The 15,043-nt window shown below is 35.0% G+C and overlaps 1 protein-coding gene across 1 annotated transcript; it reads left to right on the top strand.

Annotated features, from left to right (window-relative positions):
* The first annotated feature begins 1,208 nt into the window (after window positions 1–1,208).
* On the top strand, window positions 1,209–2,171 carry hkb (zinc finger transcription factor huckebein). The gene has a single exon (XM_073967067.1). The coding sequence runs from the start codon at window positions 1,209–1,211 to the stop codon at window positions 2,169–2,171; it is 963 nt and encodes a 320-aa protein (XP_073823168.1).
* Window positions 2,172–15,043: the final 12,872 nt, after the last annotated feature.

The raw sequence follows: 15,043 nt of genomic DNA, 5'->3' as shown, positions 1-15,043 counted from the left end.
AGTCTGGATTATTTGAAAAGACTTTGAGGAAAATAATTTTATCAAAAAGACTTCTATCAGGCAGAGGACAATAATAATGTTGAAGTTTTGCCAGTTTACAACGAAAATTCCCAGTTTGAACCATTCCTTGAAGATTTGCCTGTTTGTGACGAAAGTTCCCAATTCCAGCCAACACTGCGTGATAAATTGAGGGATGTTTTTTTGAAGCACAAAGTATCTAGAAGTTTGGGAGATAATATATTGGCAATTCTGAGGGAAGAAAACTTAAATGTTCCCAGCACTTCCATCCAACTTTTAAATTACGATAAACAGAAAACAAAAATTTAAAAATATTTCCAATTTTATAATTATTACTATTTGTTTTAATTTTTATTATAACTATGTTATCATTTTAATTATTTTTAATTATATACTCTTTGAAAAATACAATGTTTGAATTTACTTTATTTACTTTAATTATATATGCATTATTATATATTCAAAAAAAATTTCTTTTCTTTTTAAATGGGGTTATTGGAGGAACTGCGGTTATTTATCACGTCAACGACTCATTGCATGACAGTGTCTTTAAAACTGTCGTCAACGACTAATTGCAAGACAGTGTCTGTAAAGTTGTCATCAACGACTATCTGCAAGACAGTGTCTTTAAAACTGTCATCAACGACTATCTGCAAGACAGTGTCATGTACATTGTCACCGACGACAACTTCGCTTACCCTGTCCCCCAAGATGTCGTGCATGAATAGGCGGACACTTGTGTGAAAATGTCGTCAACAATCCCAAAGGGCTGTCTGCAAAGAGTCGTGAACGAATTGGGTATGTCGTGCACGATTCATCAATGTTGTCTCGAAGACACTTTCTATTGGGTTAGGTAACAAACACACACGCACACACACAGGCTCATGAGGATAACACAAAAATCTCTATGAACGAAGTAGGTAGTCCTGATGACTGCCTCTTCACAGTCGTCGTTTATATACTGTGCGCAAAACATTGAGTGAATCAGTTCCACCACGGATCTTAACGAGAACACATACGAATCTCAGAAAACGATTTTTACGAAAACAAAAAAAAAAACATTTTTAAACAAATAGTGAAAGTGTTTCTTATACATACACACAAAAAGAAAAAACTACGAAAAAACAAATTTACAAACTTTTTTTAAAGTTAATTGACACAGCTAAGAAATAATTAAAAACAACAACAACATGTCTACCTTGAATATGCACCCACCACAAACCTACTCCAGACTATTCCGTCCTTGGGATTGCAATTCCCGTGACGAAACTAACAAAACACCAGAGGAGGTACCAGTCCAACAGCCGTTGGTAAAATCGGAATATAACTCGTCCACTGAGGATATGTCAGCATCATCTACCTCAACACTAATCAAAGCTGAGAACTTGTCCTTCAGTGGCAATGAAAGTGATCGCGAATGTGCTTCGTCCAGCAGTTCCTCGAGTAAATCTTACGATGAAAGCTTCAACAACAGTATGCAGATGGACACCTCCTCACCAGCAGGGATCAATACTACAACCGCTCACATGGTACCACAGACTCTCAACTATGCAGCACCACCAACTTCCCACATCTATGGCTCGCTGGAAAATCCTATGCATCCTGCTTCAGCCATGCACATGATGCCACCATCGGCCAGTGACCTTTATTATGCTGCCGCCGCAGCTGCTGGATTACCAAATGTAGCACCTACCACTTCTCCATCCGCCGCCGCTGCTGCAGCTGCCGCTTATGCATTGGATCCCTATGCCTTGACAATTATGGAACAGGAATATGCTCGTGTTATGGCCGAGGAAGCCCACTTGAAAGCCGTCAATGCCCGCAAACAAAGACCAAAGAAATTCAAATGCCCCCACTGTGATGTTGCCTTCTCCAACAATGGCCAATTGAAGGGACACATTCGCATTCACACCGGCGAAAGACCCTTCAAGTGTGACGTCGAAACCTGTGGCAAAACATTCACCCGCAACGAAGAGCTTACACGCCACAAGCGCATCCACACCGGTCTGAGACCCTATCCCTGCACAGCCTGTGGCAAGAAATTCGGACGCCGCGACCACCTCAAGAAGCACATGAAAACCCACATGCCCCAAGAACGCCAACTGGGTCCTGCCATCTTTGTGCCCATGTACCCCTACTTGTACGGCTATTAAGAATAAGGCGGAGACGAAGGACACAATTCGGTGTCATGTGAACTAGTATCGCATGTGGCTTGGCCCAAATGCTGCTTCCAATTTCAAGGTTCCTCAAAGGCAAAGAAGAAAAACGAAACAAAAAACGCGCTTGCACGCGTTAAAAACGCTACAAAAACCTCCCACAAACAAACACTCGATTACCTCAATTAATCTGCAGTACCTGGAAGATGAAACGAAGAAACAGAAACTCAACCGTCGCTTCTTTTTTAAACAACGTTACGTACAATCGAACGAAAAAAAGATAAAAAACTATTTATAAGTTCGTGTTTAGTCTACAAAGAAGAAAAAGAAGATGTTGAATATTAACGTAAAATCCTCAGGTCCTCCGTGTGTAAATATTAGAGCCATAACTTAAATATCAAAATGTACACACAACCCAACAATGTAAATACTGTATCGTCTTTTTGGATACTTCTTGTGCTTGTCTGAAGATAGACAACAAATGTAAAATATTTTATGTTTCTAAATTTCATTTAGTTTTTATTTTTTATTATTTTTAAGTTTTACTTTTTGATAAACTGTTTTGAGAAAGAAAAAACAACTTTTATAATATTTTTAAGAAACAAAGAAAAGAAAAACAAATATATACAATGAAAAAGTTCTGAAAAATTATATGATTTTGTTTGATTGAATTGGGTAGTTGAAAAAAGTCGGGTTCGGAGTTAGTGTATTACATTTTTGAGAGAGAGAATACTTCTAATATGGACATAAAGAAGTACAATATTTTTAGGAACATCATGAAAGAGACCAAACTTCATGATGTTCCTAAAAATATTGTAAAGCATGAGTACATAAGCAACCTCGTCGCCTGGATTTCTTGCCTTGCTTCATTTTTGACATAATAAAAATAAAATAATAAAAAAGAAAAGGGCAACCTAGCTCGAAATTGGCTCGACCTTCTTTTTTCTTTTATTTTTATTATGTTAGAAATGAAGCAAGCTAGAAAGCCAGGTGACGATGCTGCTTATGTACCCAGAAATTTATTTTCACAACCTTGGAAGAAAAATCCTGCCAAGAGCTCTTTTCATTATTGTGGCAGTCAATTTCCATATGGACATTTACATACATTTGTATTTCCAAATTTTGATGTTTAAAATATATTCCAAACTCTAACAATTAAATTCAAATCTCTTGCATCAGTCGTTAAGAAATGTCTGACTACCTCACAAGATCTGAGGATTACTGTTTACATCAATTCCATAAGGGAAAACAAACTTTCCAAGCATGGCTATGTAGTTACTCTAACGATGTAAAGTTGGGGACCACAACTTGTTTCATTGTGAGTCTACAAACTCTCAAAAGTGTACTCTTAGACGGTGGAGTCAGAAACTGATTGCCAAACTTCCAAATACTTGCAGGATGTACAGCGAGCACCTACTCAGATCACATTTCATTGACCTCATATGAATCGGGATGCACTCATTGAGAGAAGTTTCCCTAGTCGCCTTTCGGTGATAATTGAGGGGATGATATGTATATATAGAGACTTATATCTGATGTTAACAAGCCAACAGTGGGCAGAAAAGTGAACAGTAAAGTCCTATTCAAAATTGTGATGAAACGCATGCAATGTAGGGCATTCCTCCATGAGAACGACGAAAAATTTCATTTTCAGATATCACTTGGAATTGATTACATTATACTAGACTAGCAAAATGCCCGCTACTTCGTATGCGGAAAAGGAATAATATACAAATAAACAGTATTTAATATGGTGAACACTGGAAAATGTTGATGTGCTAATACTCGTATCAATTTGAATTTATATTTAATTTCGTTTAAGTCTGTTCATACACGTTTTGTTCGAATTTCAAGAAAGACCCCTACACTTGAACTGCGGGCTACATTTTAAATTGCAGTCTATGCTATATTTAAAAATTTTATTCACATTTTCCAACCAAATTTTGTGACATCAAAATGTGGAAAACTTTTATTCAAAACCTGTTATTTTATTTTAGGCTTTTTATTCTCAGAATGTAAAAACCCTCTTGTAAAAAATTAGCCGCATAGATCTACCTTTTCTAATGAACTTACTGCTTTTTGATTTCAGTACATTATTTGTTCAGTTTTAGCTCTACTTGTTACATGTAGAAACTTTTCATACATTTAAAGGCGGATTTTAATAAACATTCTGATCCAATCTACACAGCGTTCCTCATCACAATTTTCATTTATCGATTCACTCAATACCAGAGCTTCAATATTTAGTATTATTTAATACTTCTGGTACACTTATTGTACGACCACCTCTAACAATGAACCTTACAAATAAATAATAAATCGGAATTCCACTTCTATTCCTAAGCCCAATACCAAATGTATTGCAATTTTGTAGTTTTCACACACTAAATATATAATTCCAACTTCATTGCTACACCCAACGTCAAATTTAATATCATTTAGTACATTTCGTATTTCTCAATAAATCAGCCAGCCCACAGCCTAATTTCAGAATTTGTATGCAGTTAAAAATTTCTTATTTAGACACCAACACAACAATTCGAAATTCTGCCCATATCCTTTCATGCAACACCAAACTGGTACCAAATTTAGTACTTGTAATATGTATAAATTTCAAAAATTATTTCCTTATATCCAAAACTATATCCCAATCGCGATTAAGTATTTTTCGTGTACATAAGTACGAAATTCCAAAACATCCTCTCTATCTTCACTTAAAACGCCAACTGCTATACTAATACCGAATTTCACAATTTCAGCTGTACCCCTTCACATAATATCAATTTGAACCAAATTCTGTGCCATATAGTAATTTTCGTACACTTATTGTACGTATATCCACAACAACATCCATATCTCAGCCCTACACACCAATAGCGGCTATAATACCAAATTTCCAAATTCCTCCTCTATTTGTGATACCATCAATACTTTTCGAATTCCTCCTCTATTTCTAATACCATCAATACTTTTCGTATGAAAGTACGAATTTCCAAAACCACCTGAAACTTACACTCCAACAGTAATCTTAATTTAGATATATAGTTATCTGCAACAGTAATTCCAAATTTCAGGATTCCACCTCTATCCGTTCACCCAAATCTAAATTGTACAAAATTTAGAGCCATTTAGTACTTTTAGTAACCATAAGTACGAACTTTCAAATCTATCTCAGTCCTAAACTCCAACAGTAATCTAAGTTCCAAATTTCAGGATTCCACCTCTCTCCTTTCACCAAAATCCAAATTATACTATATTAAGTACCATATTGCACTTTTGTACTTTTCGCAAAATAGGAACGAATTTTCAAAACCACCCCAAACCTACACTCACAGTAATCTTAATTTCAAATATCAGGTTTCCAGCTTTATCCGTTCACCCAAATCCAAATTGAACCAAATTTAGTACCATTTAGTACTATTCGTACTCATAAGTACGAATTTCCAAAACCATATCAAACCTATACTCCAACAGTAATCTTAGTTTCAAATATCCGGGTTCCATCTCTATCCTTTCCGTATCCATAAGTATGAATTTCCAAAACTTCCTCAGTCCTACACTCGAACAGTAACCTTAACTCGAAATTTCAGGATTCCAGCTCTATCCGTTCACCCAAATCTAAATTGTACCAAATTTAGTGCAATTCACTACTTTTCATACCCATAATTTCCAAAACTACCTCACTCCTACACTCCATAGGTAATCTTTATTATAAATTTCAGGATTCCAGTTCAATCTGTTGATCAAAATCCAAATTGTACCAAACTTAGTACTTTCCGTACTCATAAGTACGAATTTTCAAAACTACCTCAATCGTACACTCCATAAGTAATCTTAATACCAAATTTCATCATTTCCGTTCACCTAAATTTATATTGTACAAAATGTAGTACCATTTAGTACTTTCCGTACTAATTTCCAAAATTACCTCAATCCTACACCCCAAAGATAATCGTAATTCCAAATTTCAGGATAACAGTTTTATCTTTTCACCCAAAACCAAATTGTACCAAATTTAGCAACATTTAGTACTTTCCGTACCCATAAGTATGAAATTGCTGGGTTCCAGCTCTATTCGTTCACACAAATCCAAATTGTACCAAATATAGTACCATTTAGTACTTTTCCTAAACATAAGTACTAATATTATCCCATATATAAATCGTACACTTCAACAGTTATCTTAATTCCAAATTTCAAGTTTCCATCTCTATTCGTTCACCCAAATCCAAGCTGTAAAAAATTTAGTACCATTTAGAACTTGTCGTACACATATGTACGAATTTCGAAAACTACCCCCATATCGCAATCCTATACTCCGTCAGTAATCTTAATTCCAAATTTCAGGTTTCTAGCTCTATCCGTTCACCAAAATCCAAGTTGTACTAAATTTAGTACCATTTAGTACTTTTCGTACACATAAATACGATTTTCCAAAACTACCCCAATATCTCAATCCTACACTCCGTCAGTAACCATAATTCCAAATGTCAGGTTTCCAGCTCTATCCTTTCACTTAAATCCAAATTGTACTAAATTTAGTACCATTTAGTACTATTCGTACACATGAGTACTAATTTTACAAAACATTTCCTTTTATAAACACCACTTCCCAACCTTCATTTCCATACCAAATTCCAAGTTTCTAGCTAAATCCGTTCAAAATATACAATTGGTGCTAAATTTAGTACTTTTCGTACACTTAGAGGTCGAATTTCCCAAAACCTTTTAGTACATCTTTCTAAATCTCGATCTGTTACCCTCATTCCAAATTTCAGAATTCTAGCTCTTCCCGTTTGCCTAATACAAAGGGTACCATATTTAGTACTTTTCGTATCCTTCCAGTTCGAATTTCCAAAAACCCAGCCTTATCTCACCCCAGCACACCAACAGCAACCCACACTTAAAATTTCAATCTACTAGCTTCAGCCGTTTCGTCTGGGCGATCATCTGTCAGTCACTCAGTCACTTACTCACTGATCACTAAGCTCTTTTACATATATAGATAAGAAAATACAAAACAAAAAAGCCCGCCCTTCTGTTCCCACTATATGGCTGGAAGTAGGGAAATTAATGCAGTGATACTTCTCTAAATAAACTGTAAAATAAATGTTTTTATTACTGAAAAGTGCAGAATGGGGTGATTTTGAACTCTAATTATACCCTCCACCTTAAATTATATATATTCAAATTTTAAAAATACCGAAAATCTAGCGGTGGCGTTATTTGAAGGCTATGTATATCAAAAAGTGGACCTGTACCGAAAATTCTCTGTCGGAAAATTTTATACCATCAACGAAAACTAAATGTCAAATTTCAGGCATTTCAGTTGTATAATGCGGCTAAAATCTTCAAAATTACTAAAATCGGGCGGTACCGTCCTGTGGGGGCGATATCAAAATGTGGACCTGTATCGAAAATTCTCTGTCGGAATATTTTATACCACCAAGGAAGACTAAATGCCAAATTTCAGACATTTCAGTTGAATAATGCTGCTAAAATCATTAAGATTACCAAAATCGGGAGGTACCGTTCTATGGGAGTTATACAAAATATATATATATATAAAATACAAATTGACCAAATATATCAATAAATGAAATAAAAATATCAATCTATAGCTATTCTTATCAGGATAGAAATAAAGTTTAAATTTTATCCGCGAACAGGTCTCAACCTGTTCTTAAGCGTAAATATTTGAACTTTTGTGGGAAATGTACCGAAGAAATCGACCGATATACTGCATTTTCAATTTTGACGTAATTTTTGAAGAACGATTGCGATTTCCAAAGATTGGAGCAAATCGATTACTACCTTTAAGACCATAGTCGGTGTCCGTAAGGGGTTTCCACCTTTATGGTAATTATGTTAGTCGGTGTGGACCCGACCCCCGATATAAATTATACTGTCGTAATATGGAGCCACCGTGGTGCAATCGATTCCCCGGTCAGGCAACATCAACAATTTTCAACGGTGGCAAAACACCCCTCAGTAATGTTGGCGATATTTCCTGAGTATTTCAGCCTTAAATATCTTCTCCACAAGTGGTGTCTTAAGACAAGCCGTTCGGACTCGGCGATATACAGTAGGTCCCATATCATTGAGCTAAATATGAATCGGGGTGCACTCATTGATATGAGAGAAGTCTCCCTTGTCCCGTAGGGATGTTGTGATCGCTAGGACCACCCGCTGAAAAAAAAAATCAAAACGATCCTAGACATGTCCCTAACCTGCGCATTAGCGAAATATTTTGAAATTTTGTGTTTCGGAGGTACCCTAAGAGTGGATTGATGTAGTCCATATTCGAACATGATGTAAGTAAGAAAGACATATTACAATGAGCAATGTTAATAACTCCTTTCGACATTATGTCAGTAAGAATGGATCGGCCTAAAATATTACTATAAACAGCGCCACAAAAAGTACTTTCAGACGATCTTCGAGTAGCTCTTAAACTGCACTTAAGCGAAAATGTTAAAGTTTGTGTGGGAGGTACCCGAAACCCATATAGTCCATATTCGAAGCTGGTCTATGTCTGGGAGAAATATTACGATGTGTAAAGTTTGGGCCAAATCTATTGCTTCCTTCGAGATTTATCTCTTTTGTGGGGGAGGTACCCGAAGAGGTGGTTCGATATGGCCCATCTTCGAACATAAACTATATTTGGAAAAAAAATATTACGAAGGCCAAATTTTAGACCGAATCGTCAGATCCGTTCGAGAGTTATAGTGCGGGCCAGACGGACGGGATAAAATATAACGAAAACCAAATGTTGGACCAAATCCATTGATCCGTTCAAGAGTTATCGTGCGGATGGACGGACACGGCTAAATAGACTTCAAATTGTCTGAAACGGATTTCGTCCAAATATTCGCCTTAAAACATTAGTTCGATGAGGAACATTTTCATCGCATCAAATTTTAGGGTATATAACGTATATTAGGGTCGCTCAAAAAACGACTTGTGGCCGGTAGCCAATCTCCATAACATTTCATATATAAGGTTTTTGGATCAAATGGAAACAATTTGGGGGTAGGTCCTAAAAAAATGTTTGTAATTTTTTGGACCGCCCTAATGTATATCCCTTATACGCGTACAATAATTGAATTCGAAATTTGTTTTATTTTTTTGGAGAAGACTGAGATCGCGTTCTTTTTTACCTGGTAAATTTGCCTCGATGAAGTCTAGGTGTGGTAATTGGAATTTAGGTGGATGAAAAAATCTACGAAGGTGAAACAATCGGCGTCGATATTGTAGATCAATGTCGTATGAACTGTACTGCGGGCATAGTTAAATTATCATCGTTCGTTCACTACGTCATTACATGAGGATGAATGATAAGGTACATACATGTTAAAAAGCATGTAAATAACTATTAATAATGATTATTAAATTTATCGTCTGTTCCGAACCACTCAGATAAATAAAGTGTTCACGGTGCTCTTGAATCAAATTTAAATGGAAGGTGCTTACACCTGGGAAGTTTTTGCGGATTCTAAAACTACAAAGTTCATAGATGAGAAAAATCAAAAAACAAACAAAAATCGCCGGAGCGCCTTTTAAATAAATCGCGATTCAAGTTGACATTTTTAGGGGTTGTTTAGGTTTTCACGATATTGCTTAGAAACCGCAAGTCCTATCAAAATAAGACTGAAGAAAATGTTGTAGCTATGAAAAGCTAGATTGTCCTTTACGGTATATTCGTAGGTTTTACCATTTTTGAGATATTGAAGTTCAAATTGGGACAATGCACTGACTGTATCGCCCCCTTATAATACAATGTCATGAAGGGTGCGTCTTAACTAACTTTTAATGAAAACCGCTTACTCAGGGGAAGTTTTTGTGAAACAGGAATGTTCATAGATGAGAAAAATCCAAAAACAAGAAAAAATCGCTGTAGGGATTTTTAAATAAATCGCGGTCAAAATTCACATTTTTGGGTGTTTTTTAGGTTTTCACGATTTTGATTGGAAACCGCAAGTCCAATCGAAATTGAGCTAAAGAAAATGTTGTAGCTGTGAAAATTCTCTACAGGATTGACGTTTATGATTTGTTTATAGGCTGTACCATTTTTGAGATAAAGATGCTCAGTTTACATTTTTAGGTTTTTTTGTTAGGGTTTCGCGATTTTGCTTGAATACGGCAAGTCTTATCGGCTGTAAAAATTCTCTACAAGACTGGCTTATGTAATTTTTCTTAGGTCGTACCATTTTTTAGATATAAAAGTTTAAGTTGGGACATTGCAGTCATGACATTTTTATAAGGGGGCGATAGAGAATTGAATTGAATTTGAATTGTCCCAATTTAAACTTTTATATCTAAAAAGTTGTAAAACTTACGAAAATATCATTAAGGTCAATCTTGTAGAGAATTTTGATAGCTACAACAATTTCTTTATTACCATCTTAATAGGACTTGCGGTTTCCAAGCAAATTCGCAAAAACCTAAACAACCCCTAAAAATGTCAACTTGAATCGCGATTTATTTAAAAAGCGCTCCGGCGATTATTTTTTGTTTTTTGATTTTTCTCATCTATAAACATTGTAGTTTCAGAATCCGCAACAACTTCCCAGGTGTAAGCACCTTCCATTTAAATTTGATTCAAGAGCACCGTGTGTTTCTAAACCGCACCAAACAGTCACAATTTGAGGATGGAGAGCATTCTCAACAATAACTCTTGAGTTTTTTCCATCCCCAGATGAGACAATTTTGCTTGTTGAAGTAGCCACAGATTTGGAAATGAGCCTCAAAATGCTTTATTTTCCATTTTTGTAGTGAATTTAAGTAATTTCAATGCGCTGTTGAAGCGTGTATCGTTTCATTTTTAGTAATATTTCTACTTGTCAAATGTCAAAGAGTAAAACCTTCAAAAGTGACAGCTACCAAAATACCTGGTAATTCATGATAAAACCTCTTGTTGTTAAACCTGTATGTATATACATTAAAGCGGTAGAAAAAATGACAAAATTATTTTTTTGAAAAGCCTACCATATTTTTTTTTTCATTTGATCCAAAAACCTTATTTAAGAAATTTTATGGATATCGATTAACGTTAACCCGTGTCACCAGAGGGATCTTTGTTTTCATATAATTTATATGGGACCAAAGGTCAATTCTACAGGCCACAATTATTTTCCAATCGATGATAAAACTTTTCCAGTTTATTGTTGTATCTAAAAAACGAATGCTACAAAAATTTGTGAAAATCGGGTCAGATTTTAATATTAGCTATATTATGGGGCCCAAATTATCTGTAACTGGCATATTGGAGCAAAATCATAATCTGGCCCGATTTTCACAATTTTTGTAGTATTCGTTTTTTAGACACAACAATGAACTGGTAAAGTTTTTTCATCGATTGGAAAAATAATCGCCATAAAATTTCATATATAAGGTTTTTACATGAAATGGAAAAAATGAGGGACCGCCCTAATATACATACATGCATATAAATATAAATATATGTGTAATTGTATATAATATATAATGGTTTCACTTTATTTTCCTTCTCAGTACAATTCCTTCTCAGTACTTCTTCCATACAATCGTTGCTCAGGATGGAAGACTTCGACGTTATGTTAATTTCAAATATGTATGTATATGAGATGAGACCTTCTACAATTAAAGTCAAATATCATTTCGTTTCTAGTAGCCGAAAAATACACAGAATTTTATTTCATTCCATCGCCAATTTTAAAATTGTCCATTTATGTATACATCTGATTTTCTACACCTCCTTAACAGCAATCCTTTCGAAAAGTCATTATTGATTGACAAAAATTCGACATCTGTTTCTCGGAAGCACAGACATCTTATTTAGTATTCTATATTTTAGGAGGCGTTAACAAATACCCTAAAATTTCTTATTATCCTATTAATAGCCAGGCTCAATCTACTGCCTTTCGCCAGAGGACTTTTTTGCATATAAATTCAATGGAAAAAACAGCTGGTATTGAGTGATTTCAAAACTGCAAAAAATCTGCTAATTTGTGATGATTATGTCAAATTTCCAGCTATGGTCGACGAGAACAATGATCTCCGTTTGTCGGCATGATATGAATAAATTTCCAACTCTTTGTCGGCAACAGAGATGGCTGGGGAAACCCTTTCACGATTCATTCATTCATAACTGAAAAATGTCGACATTTACATTGAATATCCCTGCTGGTGACAAATGGAAATGCAACTCTTTTATAAGAAAGGCGGCACTCACACACTTTCTTTCTTTCTCTCTGCGACAGTGGCACATGCGAGACGGCGATTCCCAAATCTCAACTGTTGCCAAACCTCATTAAGGCAGAATGACTTAAGGAAATATTTGCACAAGTAACGAAATCCTTAATCACCCACACAGACACACGCACACACACAAACTTAGTATGTACTCACATGGAGTTTGTGTTAGTCTTTACCTAACATACAACCTATGCCGAGAGCTAGGTTTAAAACGGATATAGCTTTACTAAAGTTCCTGTAGGAAATTTTTTCATCCTAAGTCCGGGGGAGATTATTAAATCCCCCAACCCTGTTCGTGTGCATAGGCTTGATCAAAATAATCTTGATTAATTAAATCTGGACTTAATCAAATCATGGTTTATGAGTATCAAGTAATCGCTACGCAACAGCGGAATGCCAGCTAGAAGCGATTACATCGCCAACTAATCGAAGTCTGTGCTGGTTCGTCGTTAGTCTTTGGGTTTTAGATATTCCGAAGATACAGTAAAAGATCAGCAGAGGTTTGGATTTCTCTCACATGCAGAAATGTCCAACGCATATTGGTCATACTGGGTTAGCGTTTGGGTTTATTTAAGCTATCATCTGACTGCTAATGAGTTTTTCTTTGTACTAAGGATTAAAGCATCTTAAGAATTCTCCAGAGAATGCTTTTTAGATGTTTTTACATAACTGTACTTTATATGTTGCGTAACAACGAAATTAAGGATACAATTTTCGGTTATTGTATAAAATCGGTAAACAATGACCTTTCTTGACCTTTTACATTTATTAAAAGTTTTCACTTGAAATCTTGGGTTTTAATTTTGCAAAATTTGTTCGCCTACGAAAAAAGAAAACTATTAAAAATTCCAAAATATAAATTTAAATACTACAAATATTTATTTCCCATTTCAAGTTTATATCGCTCATTTACTCAAAGACTGGCATAACTCAAAAAAAGGCGTTTTCTGAGTTAGAAATTTTTATTTTTCTACGACTTTCTACGACTTCTCACAGGCTAAGTCAGTAAAAACTGTCTGTAACTTTCGCGAATTCGTTGCAAATTACCACAAACTCGCATGTTTATAAAGAAAACCAAAAAAATGCAATATTGTCAAGGGTGCATTAAATGCTGAAATATAGCGATTTGATAACAAATTGATCCAGAATGGTTTGATATTGACATTAAATTAGATTAAAACTATTAATAAGTTATTACGAAAAGCGTATAAGTCATTATAACAAAGAAAATTAAATAATGCGGTACTGAACTTCAATGCTTTTGGCGCGAAATTTTTTTTGCGATAGAGAAAAAATGACTCCGTATTTCATAGTATTTTTTCATGCTGTGGTCTTTTTGATATTTGCAAAAATTACAAAAAAGTTATAACCCTAATGTACAACCTTCAAGTGTTGTACTCTGGCGGATAGATTTTGTGATCTATGCTTACGGAAACACATATCTCAGTGGAACATTACCACGACATTACAACTCTTGTTTAGATCGGCCACATGTGGGACATTCTCAATAAAGAGAAAATCCAAGATATCAACTGATCGCCGAATCAATGGAATCTCTTTTAGCGATTACTATTGGTCTTCCACTAGCCCTGCAACCGTTTCCAGAAACTCTAAATTTTCCACACAATTTCCAACCACACTAGATTTAATTAATCAAGATTATTTAGATCATGCCCTTTTGGAGGATTAAATAATCTATGGATTTGAGATTAATGAATGAGTCATTTTTGAAGGAAATTTGTGTGCTGTTGGTTTTGGGTGAGACTCAAAGCTTGATAAAATCTGCTAAAATAAGTCTCAACATAATTCGTAGAGTCCCAAATTTCTAATCTTACATGACACAGATGTGCCTTCCACAAATAAGACTATCTTCGCTAGGCTTATAAATTCAAATTCTTTGTTCTGGAAAAGACATCAAATCCAGAAGACGATTAATTTTCCATTAAGAAGTATTGGGAAAAAATACAAAATTTCTGCAAAAATTTCCATGGTGATTTAAAAAGGCTTCCTATACATAATTTCTTTCAACATAAATAAATGTTATATCTAACATTTCTTAAGTTTATTTCGTGGCCCAAATACCAAATCAAGTTGGTAAAAATAAAAAAAAACTAGTATTCATATTAGTGCTACAACCAAAAAATATTATACCTGTACCATATGGGTTAGTTTTTTAGGTCGATTTGGTAAAAAAGTTCACCCGCCGAAAGCGATTTCTAAAGGACTCTTGATCATTTTTATAAAGGAAAAAAATATAAAAGGGTAAGTGTTTGAACAGTACTAAAATATACTCGAATGGAGTTGGAATTTTAAAATTTGGTATTGGGGTCACTGTTCATGAACGGACAGAGATAAAGAGATGGTTGTGGAAATTGTACGAAAAGTGCTAAATGGTACTAAAGTCGGTACATTTAGGTATTGTGTAAAAGTATAGAACTGGAATTTGGAATTTTGATATTAGGTTCAGGTATTGATTTTGGAGGAGGTTTTGAAAACACGTTATGTATAGGTTCTAAATTTGGTGCTATTGAAGGCAGTTTTTGAAAAAGGAATTAAAGTCGTGTGAAAAGTACTAAATATGGTATTGAAGTCAGTGAAGATGGACCTTCAAATTCAAATTAATATAAGTGTAC

The sequence above is a fragment of the Musca autumnalis genome, unplaced genomic scaffold (assembly GCF_047663935.1).
Source record: "Musca autumnalis isolate F117 unplaced genomic scaffold, ASM4766393v1 scaffold_1, whole genome shotgun sequence".
Lineage (NCBI taxonomy): Eukaryota > Metazoa > Arthropoda > Insecta > Diptera > Muscidae > Musca > Musca autumnalis.
The sequence above is the reverse complement of the archived record's forward strand: the minus strand, read 5'-3'. Positions and strand labels throughout refer to the sequence as shown.

What these genes read in the sequence shown, in the direction of transcription:
- hkb (XM_073967067.1), top strand. Translation starts at nt 1,209, where the DNA reads ATGTCTACCTTGAATATGCACCCACCACAAACCTACTCCAGACTATTC.